General features: G+C 41.2%; 1 protein-coding gene across 2 annotated transcripts in view; it reads right to left on the minus strand.

Moving 5' to 3' along the window:
- The window catches only part of LOC141132411 (A disintegrin and metalloproteinase with thrombospondin motifs 2-like), a 1,679,109-nt gene that overhangs the window by 1,371,962 nt on the left and 291,166 nt on the right, over window positions 1-15,981 (minus strand). For both annotated transcript variants that reach the window (XM_073620760.1, XM_073620761.1), the window contains exon 3: window positions 3,347-3,500. In XM_073620760.1, coding sequence (XP_073476861.1) covers window positions 3,347-3,500 — 154 coding nt within the window. The remainder of the gene's footprint in view (window positions 1-3,346; window positions 3,501-15,981) is intronic.

A 15,981-nucleotide genomic window follows, 5' to 3' on the forward strand; every position in this document is an offset into this window, starting at 1 on the left:
TCCCTCCATGCCAGCATGGATGCGGAGCGGCCCAGAGAAGAAGATGAAGAAGAGACAAAGAGAAGAAGATGAAGAGAAGTGCGGGAGCCTCCCCCCATGCCATGGGTGTGGAGCGGCCCGAGGAGAAGAAGATAGAAGATGCCGCGGAGGAGATGCTGGACGAGAACACCGGAGGAAGAACCAGAAGAGCCAGAAGAACCAGAAGAAGAAGATGAAGGAAGATAGAAGAAAGAAGAAAGAAGAAGCATTTAAATAAAGGAATTGTCAAAAACTGTCTCTTGTCATTTTTAACATTTTTGACAGTTTTTTAGTGAAATGGTAGGGGTACAAGTACCCCCTTACCATTTCACACGGGGGGGCGGGATCTGGGGGTCCCCTGTGGGGATGAGGCCCTTGTCCTCATCAATATGGGGACAAGGTGTTTTGGGGGCATGTGGCCTGGTACGGTTCAGGGGGGGGCACTCTCTCGTCCCCCCTCTTTTCCTGTGGCCTGCCAGGTTGCGTGCTCGGATAAGGGTCTGGTATGGATTTTTTGGGGGGACCTCACGCCGTTTTTTTTTTTTAAATTTTGGCGTGGGGTTCCCCTTAAAATCCATACCAGACCTGAAGGGTCTGGTATGAAATTTAGGGGGACCCCCACGTCATTTTTTTTTTTAAATTTTGGCCGGGGTTCCCCTTAATATCCATACCAGACCTGAAGGGCCTGGTATGGAATTTAGGGGGACCCCCACGTCATTTTTTTTTTTATTTTGGTTCGGGATTCCCCTGTGGGGAATTCCCATGCCGTTTTTATCAATGAACTTTTATGTGTATTGTCGGACCGGCAATGCAATAGCCGCGAGTAGTTTTAAATGACTTTTTTCCTTTGAAATGTCATTTTGCTGTCAGACTGTTCTAAACATGGGAAACATGCGCCCCTTTACAGGCATACTATAGACACCCCCCAGCTATGAAATTTAAAGGGATATTACACTTTCATTGTTTGACTTTAAGCATTATTAAAATCACTGCTCCTGAAAAAACGGCTGTTTTTAAAACTTTTTTTTTGCATTGATCCATGTCCCCTGGGGCAGGACCCAGGTCCCCAAACACTTTTTATGACAATAACTTGCATATAAGCCTTTAAAATTAGCACTTTTGATTATTCATGTTCGTGTCCCATAGACTTTAACGGTGTTCTCCTGTTCAAACAAACTTTTTTCCTGTTCGCATGTTCTGGTGCAAACCGAATAGGGGGGTGTTCGGCTCATCCCTAGTCACAAGGAATGTTTACATTCCTTGTGACAGCAATAAAAGTGATCAATTTTTTTTTTTTTAACACAGTTTATAAATATAAAAATAAATAAAATAAATAAGAAAATTTTTTTTTTTAAAGTGCCCCTGTCCCTGCGAGTTCGCGCAACAAAGAAAACACATACGGAAGTCGCACCCGCATATGTAAACAGTGTTCAAATCACATATGTGAGGTATCGCCGCGATCGTCAGAGCGAGAGCAATAATTCTAGCACTCAACCTCCTCTGTAACTCTAACTTGGTAACTGTAAAAAAAATTTAAAGTGTCGCCTATGGAGATTTTTAGGTATCGTAGTTTGTCGCCATTCCACGAGTGCGTGCAATTATAAAGCGTGACATCTTTGGTATCTTTTTACTCAGCATAACATCATCTTTCACATTATACAAAAAAATTGGGCTAACTTTACTGTTTGTTTTTTTTTAAATGCATGAAAGTGTCCCTTTTCCCAAAAAGTTGCGTTTAAAACACCGCTGCACAAATACCGTGTGATCAAAAATATTGCAACAATCACCATTTTATTCTCTAGATTCTCTGCTAAAAAAATACATATAATAATGGGGGCTCTAAGTAATTTTCTAGCAAGAAATACGGATTTTAACTTGTAAACACCAAATGTCAAAAATAGGCTTAGTCATGAAAGGGATACACACACCATAGTTGTAGACTCTATAACCTTCACGAAGACTAAACACCGATTTTGGATTTTTTCCAAAAATACATTTAGGCCTACATACAGTATCTCACAAAAGTGAGTACACCCCTTACATTTTTGTAAATATTTTATTATATCTTTTCATGCGACAACACTGAAGAAATGACACTTTGCTACAATGTAAAGTAGTGAGTGTACAGCTTGTATAACAGTGTAAATTTGCTGCCCCCTCAAAATAACTCAACACACAGCCATTAATGTCTAAACCAGTGTTTATCAACTCCAGTCCTCAAGGCGCCCCAACAGGTCATGTTTTCAGTCTTACCATTATTTTGCACAGGTGATTTGATCACTTTCACTTCCTTAGTAATTACCATAGCCGTTTCATCTGAGGGAAATCCTGAAAACATGACCTGTTGGGGCGCCTTGAGGACTGGAGTTGAGAAACACTGGTCTAAACCACTGGCAACAAAAGTGAGTACATCCCTAAGTGCAAATGTCCAAATTGGGCCCAAAGTGTCAATATTTTGTGTGACCACCATTATATCCCACCATTGCCTTAACCCTCTAGGGCATGGAGTTCATCAGAGCTTCACAGGTTGCCACTGGAGTTCTCTTCCACTCCTCCATGACGACATCACGGAGCTGGTGGATGTTGGAGACCTTGCGCTCTTCCACCTTCTGTTTGAGGATGCCCCACAGATGCTCAATAGGGTTTAGGTCTGGAGAAATGCATGGCCAGTCCATCACCTTTACCTCAGCTTCTTTAGCAAGGCAGTGGTCGTCTTGGAGGTGTGTTTGGGGTCATTATGTTGGAATACTGACTTGCGGCCCAGTCTCCGAAGAGAGGGGATCATGCTCTGCTTCAGTATGTTACAGTACATGTTGGCATTCATGGTTGCTTCAATGAACTGTAGCTCCCCAGTGCCAGCAGCATTCATGCAGCTCCAGACCATGACACTCCCACCACCATGCTTGACTGTAGGCAAGACACACTTGTCTTTGTACTCCTCACCTGGTTACCGCCCCACACGTTTGACACCATCTGAATCAAATAATTTTATCGTGGTCTCATCAGACCACAGGACATGGTTCCAGTAATCCATGTCCTTAGTCTGCTTGTCTTCAGCAAACTGTTTGCAGGCTTTCTTGTGCATCATCTTTAGAAGAGGCTTCCTTCTGGGACTACAGAAAAAAAATCTGGGTGGAACTCGCTTTAAAACCATCTATATTGATTATTTCTATTCTGGCAAGCTGCATATGCCCACCCAGATCGGCAAATGACATGTCTTAAATCTCATATTCTAAAACACTACCTTTCTTCTATGAAGCAGACAATAAGTGACAGAAAATACTTTATTATGAATGAAGGTCATTATTGATTAGCATCTGAAACTTACTATTATGTTGAGTCTCAGCATTCTGACTTGGAAAATATTTTATGATGGCTGATCGACGATACACAACATGCGATCTTCCACTCTCCTCTTCTTTCTTATCTTTCTCTAGTGGCTCTATGAAAAATTCATCCTTGTCTGTACGAATCATGCCAGCCTGAAAGGTTGGGAAGTAAAATAATCTCTATAAAATATATATTTGACTCATATTGTACATATTGTAAATGTGCATTTAATGTGATTTTAAGTTTAGTGGCTTTAAGAAACTGCTTAGGAAAAGATCATTAGAGTTGCAATAAATCTTTTACAACAATTTTTGGTCAGTAGTATTTTCAAAGCAGAATTAGGTGAAATGGCTTCTTGATATAAATTTTATAGTAGAAAATGAAGTAGTAATTGTAACAAAACATCCCACACTCTTGAGTGCTTTCATCATATACCACTTCCTCCAGTCTGAATATAGATATCAGCTATTCCAAACCATTGACAACCAATAACCAGACATTACTCGTTTTGACTGCTGAACATCAAACTGTTTATTACAACAGGCTTTTAAACATTTGAGTAGGTGGTTTACGCCTTCTGCTCATATTACTCTAACAATACACCTGTAACCAGAAACCTAAATTAACATGAGCTAATAACTAATCATTTCCAGACTAGGTGACTCAGAGATATGACCTTTAAGGGCCTAGCCTTTTCGTCTCCTAGCTCCCTAACTACAATACACATTATAGCAGACAATCCAAGACAGGCGGCTGGCTGATGAGGTCAGCATCTGCTATGAGTCCCAACAGTGTGACACAGTCACTATTTCCAATATGGCATATAGGCCCTACACAGGGTTCCGAAAGTCTGTGTGTCTTGGGGGGACATGGACTTGAATCCAAAGTAACATTACTTCAAGGGTCCCCAGGCATACACCTCACAAAGAGTATTGTTCCCTTAAAACCCAGGGCACCTAATCAGTGGGTAAGAGTCTTGCTCCGAGTCCTCTCCAGAAGCCCCCATCTTGGTTAGGTCTGTCACAGTATTATCCTCCTACCATATTTCAATATGAATCCTGGGTAGAAGATACTCTTTCCCTCTGCTTTTCCTGGAGGATCTCTGCTTTTTAACCACTTCAGACCTGGAGGGATTTACCCTCTTAATGACCAGAGCACTTTTTACAATTTGGCACTGCACTGCTTTAACTGGTAATTGCGCAGTCATGCCTTGCTGTACCCAAACAAAATTTGCGTCCTTTTTTCCTCACAAATTGAGCTTTCTTTTGGTGGTATTTGAGCACTTCTGGGATTTTTAATTTTTGCTATATAAACGAAAAAATACTGAATTTAAAAAAAAATTATATTTTCTACTTTTTGTTATTAAAAAAATCTCAATGTTAGTCTTACATTTAGGCCAAAATGTATTCAGCTACATGGGTAAAAGAAATTTCAATAAGCGTGTATTTATTGGTTGTGCAAAAGTTAAACGTCTACAAACCATGGTACATTTACTGGAATTCACGCAGCTTTTAGTTTATGATTGCCCATCTAATTTCTTAAGGTGCTAAAATGGCAGGGCAGTACAAACCTCCTCCAAGCAGACACCCCAAGGAATTTACCGAGAGGCATGTTGAGCCCATTGAATATTTTTTGTTACAAGTAATTGAAAAATGACAAAACATTTTTTTTTTAAATGTTTACACAAAGCTGTCACTTAAATGATATATTGCTCACACATGCCATGGGTACTGCCTATCACAGTTTCGGAGGCCATGAAATGCCAAAATAGCACAAACCCCCCCCCCAAATGACCCCATTTTGAAAAAAAGACACCCAAGCTATTTGCTGAGAGGCATATTGAGTCCATGAACTATTTTATATTGTGCCACAAGTTTCAGGAATATGACATTATTTTATTTAACACAAAGTTGTCACTAAATGATATATTGGTCACACATGCCATGGGTATATGTGGAATTACACCCCAAAATACATTCTGCTGCTTCTCCTGAGTATGGGGATACCACGTGTGAGACTTTTCGGAAGCCTAGCCACGTACAGGATCCCGAAAACCAATTACCGCCTTCAGGATTTCTAAGGGCGTAATGTTTTTCCACTCCTCACTACCTATCACAGTTTTGGGGGCCATGAAATGCCAAGATAGCACAACCCCCCCTCCCCCAAATGACCTCATTTTGGAAAGTAGACACCCCAAGCTATTTGCTGAGAGCAATGTTGAGTATTTTGCTGATCTAGCTCTTTGTCACAAAGTTATGAACATTGAAAAAAGAAAAAAGAAAATACATTTTCCTTTTCCAAAACAAATGAGAGCTGCAAAATACTCACCATGCCTCTTAGCAAATACCTTGGGGAGTCTACTTTCCAAAATGGGGTCATTTGGGGGGGGGGGGGTTGTGCTATATTGACATTTCAGGGCCTCTGAAACCGTGACAGGTACTGAGGAGTAAAATAACCATTTTACACCCTTAGAAAGCCTGAAGGAGTGAGTCCTGTGTGCAGCTAGGCTGCTAAAAAGTCTCACATGTGGCATCCCTGTACTCAGAAGAAGCAGAATGTATTTTGGGGTGTAATTTCACACATACCCATGCCATGTGTGAGAAATTTATCATTTAGTGACAACTTTGTGTAAGAAAAAAAAATAAAAAAAGCTTGGGATTTCTACCTCGGAAGAATGGGTCATTTTTTGTTTTCGCGGGCGGGGGTGGGGGGGGGGGGGTGGGGGATGGGTTGAACTGTCCTGGCACAACATTAGTAGAAGCTTATGCCACACATCACCCACTCTTCTAACCACATGAACCACCAAATCCTGACACTTTGTTTACATGAAAAAAAATTTTTTTGCCTAAAAATTGCTTTGAACCCCCAAACAATATATATATATTTTAAAGCAGAGGCCCTACAGATTACAATGGTAGGTGTTTCAATTTTTTTTCCACAAAGTATTTGCGCATGCGATTTTTCAAACGTATTTTTTTTGGGAAAACACTTTTTTGAATTTTAATGCACAAAAACAAACCAAATGTTTGGTGAAATATAAAATATGATCTTATGCGAAGTACATAGATACCAAACACAACATGCTTTAAAATTCCACACACCCGTGCAGTGGCGACAAACTATATACATTTTTAAAATCCTTTAAAAGCCTTTACAGGTTACCACTTCAGATTTACAGAGGAGGTCTACTACTAGAAATACTGCACTCGATCTGACGTTCGCGGTCATAGCTCACATGCATGGTGTAACTGCTGTTTACATACAACACAAGACCGACGCTTGCGTTCACCTTTGCACGCATGCACAGGGGGACAGGGGTGCTTTAATTTTTTTTTTTTTATTCATTTTGCTTTTTATTTTATTTTTACACTGTTCCTTTCATTTTCATATTTTTTTTTTTATCATTTTTATTGTTTTTACAGGGAATGCAGCAATATATAGTTACGAGGATTCTTGAAAAATTTGGGGTCTATTAGACTCTAGATCTCTCCTCAGCCTTTAAAGCCTCTGAACACACCAAGATCGGTCTGATAAGATGCTTTCCCAATTTCCCAACTGTGCAGTTTATATCCAGTGAAACCAAAGTCATCAAATGCTTGTAGCTTCCGGTTTCTTTATAGAGAAGATTGGAGCCGTTCTAGTCTCCAATCAGCTCTATGGTCAGCTGTCGGAACCACTGGCTGCATTCTCGTGTTCCCCAGTGGGACAGGAGTGCCTGAGAAAACCATGGAAGACGGCAGGAGAGGGGCCGTACCCTCCCACTGCTTGTAAAAGCAGTCTAGTGGCTAATTAGCTGCACGGATTGCTTTTACATGAATGCCGACCGCCGACTGAAAAAGAACTATACCAAGATGATACCTAAACCTGTAGGCATCATTCTAGAATAACCACTCAAAGTCCAGCAACATACCAGTACGTCGCTGGTCCTTGTTGGGCATCTATTGTAATGTTCTTTTTTTTCATGCAGCCTAAGGGTTAAATGAAAAAAGAGAACAGATTCCTCCATTCACATCGATCAGTGGTATGCCCACCATTAGAATACCGTCCTGCATCCACCCACTTCTAATAATGAGCATACATGCACCGTTCTTTTTTTTTCGTTCAGCCCATTAAAAAGAACTTAACAGATTCCTCCATTTACATTGATCGAAAAATATATGCAGAAAATTGGGGCAATCCGCCCCTAATCCTATGCTTTGGCATATATGCTTTTTTTAACTGTGGCCCTCCTACGGCGCTGGAGTCGCTGATTTACGTATCGTGAGAGCAAACCCTGTTGCTGTCAAAATAAATAAATCAGTGCTGCAGTTGAATGGCATACCTGCAAAGCAAACAATGGTAAACATAATCACAGTATCAATAAAACATTAACTCAATAAAACAACTTTTTGTTTTTTAGCACAGATTGCAATAAAAAAAAAAAAGAGTAAAAAATTTATGCCGAAGCATAGGGGCAATGCGCCCCTAATGTCCACCCCTGTCCCCATGCTTCAGCATACATGCTTCTTTTTTTAACTGTGGTGGTGAAATCACCTCCTACAGCGCTGGAGTCACGGATTTACGTATCGTGAGAGCAAACCCTGTTGCTGTCAAAATAAATAAGCCCATGCTGCAGCTGAATGGCGTTCCTGCAAAGCAAATAATGGTTAACAATAAAACACAATAACATTACAGTATAACAGTAGGACATACCTGCAAAGCAATCACGATAAAACACAGTAACAATAAAACATTACAGTCAAGCATAAAATACAGTAAAACAGAGCAGAACAATATAGAGAGAGAGAAGAGCAATAAAACAACAACTTTTTTTTATCTTTTTTAATTAATTTATTTTTCATGTTTTTTTTTTCTTTGTCTTACACTTTTATTTATCCAGCTTAGGGTCTCTCAAAATGCGATGGCCATCTAATATCTTTTGAGACCCTGTGTGATAGTGTGCCCTAGGACTGTGCCGTGCTGTACCCTATGCTAATACTTCACTAGTGTGTGGTAGCGACGGAAACCCTCACCGATGCAGAGACTAGGTTGGTCAGGACAGGAGGGGTAATAAAAGCGGGTGTCACTCCTATATCCACGTTTTCTACAGACACTACATCATCTTTTGTTTTTTGGCAGAGGTACCAGGGAGGACATGCAGAAAATGCCTCTCATGCAGCCGGCTCACTGCATTTGCATTGGGAAGTTGGGCCACAGCACCGCCTGGAAACAGATGTGATGATCTCTTCCTAGAATTTTATGAAGTATCCAGTTCTTCCTGACGCTTTGTATAGCACATAAGCGTTCAGCAGAGCCAAACTGAATAAGTACACAGACACTTTTTTATACCAGCATCTGGCCTTACGGGCAGTTAAGTAGGTGCCATCATCTGGTCACCCGTCCCATGATTAAGGTTGGTTAAACGTAATCCTGATATGGTTAAACGTAATCAGGGACTAATCAACGGAGACAACTTGATCGGGAATAAACAAGGCTGCAAACTGTAGGTTGAAGTGGTTTACGAGGGGCCAAATTCTGCGGCGCCGATCGTATTCAGGGTCACCCCGAGGACAACAGACTTCATTGTCATTGAAGTGCATGAACCACAAGATTTGCTTGTATCTAGTCCTGGTCGTGGAAGCAGAAAACATGGGCATATGGTAAAGTCAGTGGACCAATATAACCGCAACTCAACATTTTTAGTAATGCCCATGGGGAGGGATAGGCCCAGAAAGGTCTTAAATTCGGGGAACCATTATAGGTTTCCAGCCAAATTCTCTGGCAAGGGTCAAATTTGGATTTACGGCGATAAATTGACCAGCGTATAAATTGCTTTGGTCCACAACAGATCTGTACTGATCTTCTGTAAAAAACAACTCGTAAAAGTCAAGTACTAAAATCCATTGTTTCCACCTGAATTCCGGGTTGGCCAGAGAATGGGGGAAGTACAGGCACTGCAGAAGTGGTGGGCTACCAATCAGGATTTGCAAAACACAGCGGGAAGGGCACTATGGGCTCTACGGGCCAGTCTTTGAATTCTTGGTGGCTGCGGGGCACTACCTGTGCTTGCCACAGCACCAGCTTAAACTGCACTTATGGGACTCGCCACGTCACCAAGTGTTACTGCAGTCCTGATTTGCTATGACCAGGACGTACTAGGCTGCTGGTGCTTTCCAGTTCACCAGAAGGTTCAGCGGCACTATTATTGGCTCTCTGCTCCATACGAGAACCATGCGGTTGTTGCACCTCAGCAACAGAAGAATGGGGTCGGGTATACCTGACCTTAGCAGGGACCACTACTCCGTCATCAGAGCTATCTGTCTGGGTGCCGCTGCCCTCTACAGGTTCGTATACTGAGTCTGAATCTGACAGTGAGGCTTCCCCTTCGCTCTCATCCATCATGCTCAGCAACGTGTAGGCCTCTTCACTAGTGTACCTCTGTTTGGACATTTTGGCCACTAAATTTATAGGTACAGCTAGTACAACTCACAGGTAAAAGAGCACTTGGTTGTCAGCGACTGCTTGAATCGCTACAAAAAAGTTAACTGTTAGTGCTAGCAGGGATCAGGCGTGACATTGCTAAAACTGCAGTTTTGTGTGTTGTGTTTTGTAAGAGACCAGGATCTACTGATACTGCACTTGGGTGGGCTGGGCATAGGGGCTAAATGCAGGTGCTGGCAGGTGTCTGGGCTGATCCTGCTAACGTTGTGTTTTTGGGAACACTATACTACTGGGGATGCTAGTATGGATCTGATCAAAAGATATTGATCTGTTCAAACACTAAACTAGTAAGGGAGGTGTATGGTGTGGGTGTGTGGGTGTGTGTTAGCGCTACTGGCAATCAAAGGGTTAAAATCTGATGCCATCTAGGATTGAAGCTAACTGATGCTGACACCCAACTCCTGACACTAATCCAGTGATCAGAAAAAAGATCTGTACAGTATACTAATGCCACAGTGACAGGGAGTGAAAGGGTTAACTGGGGATGATCAAGGGGTTAAACCTTTTTTGGGACTATATGGCGGGTACCCTAAACCTATCTGGGACTACCGCTAACTGCCCCACGCTGTTTAGAGTCACAAGTGACACTAATACGGTGATCAGAAAAGAGATCTGTACACTATACTAATTCCACTGTGACAGGGAGTGAAAGGGTTAACTGGGGGGGTGATCAAGGGGTAAAACCTTTATTACGGAATAAAATGGGGGTACCCTAAACCTAACACTAACTGCCCTAATGCTGTTCAGTGTCACAAGTGACACCAGTACAGTGATCAGTGAAAAATCTGAAAACTGCACTTGGTGGCACTGTAACAGGGAGTGAAAGAGTTAACGGGGGGGTGGGCGATCAGGGGGTGAAAAGTGTGCCTACGTGTACTGGTGTTCCTGTAGTGTTGGTGTACTCAAAGTGGACATCTTCTCCTCACTAGCTGGAACCAAAAAGAGCTCCAAGAGGAGAGATGACATAATTTCCTCTACCTGTGCTTACATTACACAGGCAGAGGACAATCTCTCATCCGCCAGAACCATTCGGCAGGTCCAGGCCAGAAATCATTGGCCTGGGCCTGTAGATCAATTGGTTCTGTAATGAAGCGGATAGCTGAGGGGGCATGTGCACACGCCCACTACCCACATGAGCGCCATACAGCTACAGCGATTTGTGCAGCCGAGCCAACCTGCCACAGTATAACTACGGCGGCTGGTCGGCAACTGGTTAATCATATTATATACTTATCCAGCCTTTAATCACATACAATATGGCGGGCTATAAAGGCGAAGAATGTGACAATCGAATGTCAAGCTATTTGAGAGAGTTTGGGCAAACAGAACGCATTGAGTCAGATCTTTCATCCATATTTTTCAGTTTAGGCAAAACTTTGGAAAAAAAAAAATCTTTGCTACATTGGCATATTCAATCTTTTGAGAACTATATTAAGGAAGATATAAATCCTTTTGGGCTTATAGTCCAAATGGTTCCAAATTTTGAAAACATAGATGTAGAATTTAAAAGAGAGAGTGGGAGAAGGTGCTAAACAAATGTTCTAAAGGCTTGATGCTGCTATTGCATATAATAAATAAATCAACTGGACTTGGACCTTGACCAGATCACTGTGCAACTCCAGCCCTTAAAAACACATGTACTTTATGCCGAGAAAGAGAAAATTCTCAATGAGCGGTTAGACAACTTTAACAATGGGATTTTGATTAAAAAGGAAAAAAAGATCTTGAGAGGACTTAATTTAAAGAAGAAAAGACATATAGATGGCACTCAGGACAGAACAAACAAACGAGATTTATTAAAAAAGGGAAAACCAATTCACACAATGTTTCCAATCTATCCACTAATTTTTTTCTACTTCTACTTCCTTACAACCTTCCATACAGCACAACACCAGTGACTGTTTCAAAAGACTAAAGAAACTGAGAAGGATCACAGGATCAAAATGGGCAAAAAGCCCTTATTGGAACAAAACCAACACTCTAAATCTAATCCTCGATCACATGGGTGCACTCCCTCTATGGTATCAGGTAACGCACAGGGTGTGATAAATGAACTCTATTTCTTCTTCTTTTTCTGAAGATACACAGACTGATACAAATATGCAAGCATCCAACATAGGGTCTGGAGATACTTGCTTCACCCCTCACACGCAAACACTTTCAGGCTATTCTTTTCAGAATCGCCTGATCCAACACGGCCAAGGGAAACAAAGTAACAAACTCTTTGATGACACAGAAATGAATATAGTTAACTTATCCTCACACTCCCTAACTATTTATGAAACAGCTTCTTATGAAAGGTTTGGGACTTTGCTCTAAAGAAAATATAGATAAAATTTGATCTAATAAAAGATCTTCAGCTGTTTACTATAAAGCTATTACTGAAGAGCCTATACAGTAAGGACGGATGTAATCCATCACAACATTCCAATTTTAAAAGAAAAATTCAAGTTAGACTTACCAATAACTTGTTTTCCAGGAGTCTTTCATGACAGCACCTGAGAGAGTGGCTCCTCCCACTTCAGAATAGGAAACACCCAATCCACCAGATTAAAAAGGAGGCTTCTCCCCACAGCTCGTCAGTTGTAGCAGAGTACCTCCGGACCAAGCTGGAACACATAATTAGAATATGGTTAGTCACAGCATAAAACAAAAAGGGCGGGTCATTGCTGTCCTGAAAGACTCCTGGAAAACAAGTTACCGGTAAGTCTAACTTTAATTTTTCCTAAACATCTTTCAGGACAGCACCTAAGAGGAAAAACTAGACTTACCAATTAGTGAGGGACAACAGCCTGCAGGACCTTTCTGCCAAATGCCTGACTGACAGAAGATCCAGTCTGTAATGACGGACAATCATTAGGTAACTTGACCACATAGCCGCCTTACAAATTTGATCTGGGGTGGCAGAAGCTTTTTCTCCCCATGTAGTGGCCAATGCTATAGCAGAGTGTGCTTGTATTCCTGGCGGGGGAGACAAAACCATCTGGGAATCAGCTTCCGAAATAGCTGACTTTAGCAATCTAGCTATTGACCCCTTTGATGCTTGGCGGCCCTTTTTTCTGCCAGAAAAAAGAACAAAGAGTCTGAAGACCTTAAGTCTCTTGTTAATTCCAGGTAATGCAACAGAATTCTTCTCACATCCAAGTTATGGAATAAATTCTCTTTTGCCCGAAGGGTTTGAACAAAAAGTTGGCAGGATGATTTCCTGCGACCAGTTAGGAATGCTACTTTTGGCAAAAACCCTGGATCTGTTTTTAGTATAATCCTATCTGGGTAAATTAACAAAAAAGGTTCTTTTACTGGTAGAGAGTGTAGTTCACCGATTCTTCTTGTGGTCGTAACCGCAACTAAAAATACAGTTTTGTGAGTTAAATCCCTTAACAAAATCTTCTGCAATGGGTCAAAAGGTTCTTTTGTGAAGGCTTGCAAAACTACTGACAGGTCTCACTTAGAAAAATGTTTAGTAGGAGCTGGTCTGGACCTATTAAGTGTTTTAAAAAATCTTGTAACCAAAGGAACTGAGGAAATTGGTCTTTCTAGGTATACTCCCAAGGCAGCCACTTGCACTTTAAGAGTGCTAATTGCAAAACCCTTTTCTGCGCCATTTTGAAGGAATTCCAAAACTGACAATGTCTTCCACGGTTTGGTTTGAGGAATGACAGCAAGTGTTGTGGACTTTCCAAACTTTAACATAAATAGCTCTTAGTCACCTTCTTCCTACTAGAGAGTAAAGTGGATACAAGAGGTTCTGACAATCCTTTATTTCTTAACAGCTGCTCCTCAGATACCAGGCAGTGAGGCTTAGTTTGGCTATATCCGGATGGTATACTGGGCCTTTAAGTAGTAAATCCGATCTGAGAGGAAGCTGCCAGAATGCTTTGACTGCCATTTGTAGAATGGTGGAGAACCAAGCTCTTTTTGGCCAGAACGGAGTAATCAGGATTACTGACACTCCTTCCCTTTGTATTTTCCTTAAGACTAGTGGAATTAGCTGGAAAGGGGAGAAGGCATAGCCCAGTTGAAGTTCTGAGGCCGGCTCCGGAAGGCGGCCTCAGAACGAGGCATGAAGCACAAGGAACGGCTGGCTGCAGGGGGATGACGTCACCAAAAATGGACATGTTTCGTGAGCGTGCGCACTTGGATGTGTTTGCAAGTCGGGCTCCTTTCTCAACAGACATAATAGGAATACCATGAAGGGCCGTTAATAAAAGAATAGGAAGGCTACATGGGCGGGGCCAAGTAATTAAAAATGAAACTAAAATATATATGCATGCACGTGGCTCTGGACATATTAAAAAACACATATGTGTCCTAAAAAATAGGCAAAAATGAAATATTAGAATTATAAAATATATGAAATATGTGTATATATAACTGGAGATGAAACTACTTATTGGGCTACTACTTGCGTTTCTAGAAACATGGAGTACTGGCTAAACCAGTTAAAAGCCCACATTATAGCAGATTCACCCAAGCAAGAGATACTTGACTCTTTCTCGACCCTGTCAGCAACTGTAGCTTATATTGCTGATGCAATTGCAGAATCAATAAGGATGTCAGTAAGATCCGCGGCCTTAACTAATGCAGCCAGGAGAGCCCTACGGCTGAAGACTTGGCCAGGGGATGCGGCATCCAAAAGTAAACTGTGTGGGATTCTGTTCCATGGGAGATCTTTTATTCAGTCCTCATCTAGATTCTGTGCTAGATAGGACAGCTGACAAAAAGATCTTTTCCCATTAAGAAGAAAAAGCAGCAAGATAAGCAGACCTAAAAAACTCTGGAACAAGGCAGTAAGCCCCAAGAGGAGGAATTGGTCGGCATAGAGGGGCAAAGGCTTTCATTGTTTCTCCCCTGCGTTTATCTGCTAGATCTCCGTTTTTGCCCAGTCTTTCATGCATTTGACCCACCATCCCTTCTTTTCCCTTTCTTCCCCCATTCCCCCCCCCCCACCACCACCACCACCACCATTTTCCTACCTTTTTTATACATATTGATTTTATACTAAACTAGTTTCTTTTTAAATAATTTTGTTAACCAGTTACTATGGATTTTATTAATGATATAGAACAACATAAATATGCGGTTCTGGACAATTTGTACACTTTATTTCCATTATCCATCTTACAACAAGATTATGTCCTTCCCAGCAAAAAACGTAATTTTTTATGCGGGAAATTCAAACAATTAGAAAGAGTTATCCAGCCAACCAATCAGCAGTGGTGGGATAAATTCTTTCTTAGTAAATATATTGATACTAAAATTTCCCCCAAATACCGAGAACAAAAGGGAATGGGCTGATATTGTCACTTTTTGTACCTCCAAATGGATGACTATCCTTATTTCCCATAGAACATCAATGAAAATATACAAGTAAAGCAGCGAACACCGCCAAAAGACAATCAGCAATAATATAAATAAATAGAAAAGATGCTGCACTAAACATATGTGTGTAAAAGTGAGGACTATATCATGAGCTCTCATAAATAAACAGTGAAATATTAAATACCATAAATAAATAGGTGACACAGGAGTGTAAAACAACAAAGTAAACCTGACATAACAATGTCAATTCGGGATATTAAAAATCCAAAAACAGACAATCCATGTAAATAGCAAAGTTCTATTCGGTGTATCCACATGAGGAAAAAAGGTGTATCCAAATAATGTGTCCAAATGTTGGAAAATAAAGTGCTCGAAGGAAAGCTGACAGCACCACCACCCTTAGGAAAGAGACTTACCAGAACTCACAGATCTGAAGAGGCTTATACCTCTCAGATCGTGATTAGCTTGTATTGAGTATCCAGAGGGATGCAGCTAGTCCTTGTTCCAAGGGCGGTCACTAGGGCCTTACTTGATGTAAAGACTCGAGGGATGTACGGTATAATCAAAGGAAGAGGGGGCGGTCATCAGATATCCACATATTTGTGCGTTGAAACCATGTCAGAGAAAAACGCCATATAGTGTGATATCGTCAAAAAAATATTTATTCATAAAAATTTAAAAAGCACTCACATTTTTGTAGCTGTATACAGGCATGGTATAGTGTGATATTGTTGGTATGGTGCACCGACGCATTTCGTCCTCAGACGTCATCTGGGGTATGGACATACACCACAAAACATCACACTTAAATAGATAATGTGACCTCAGAAT

This window comes from Aquarana catesbeiana, linkage group LG03, assembly GCF_042186555.1.
Source record: "Aquarana catesbeiana isolate 2022-GZ linkage group LG03, ASM4218655v1, whole genome shotgun sequence".
Lineage (NCBI taxonomy): Eukaryota > Metazoa > Chordata > Amphibia > Anura > Ranidae > Aquarana > Aquarana catesbeiana.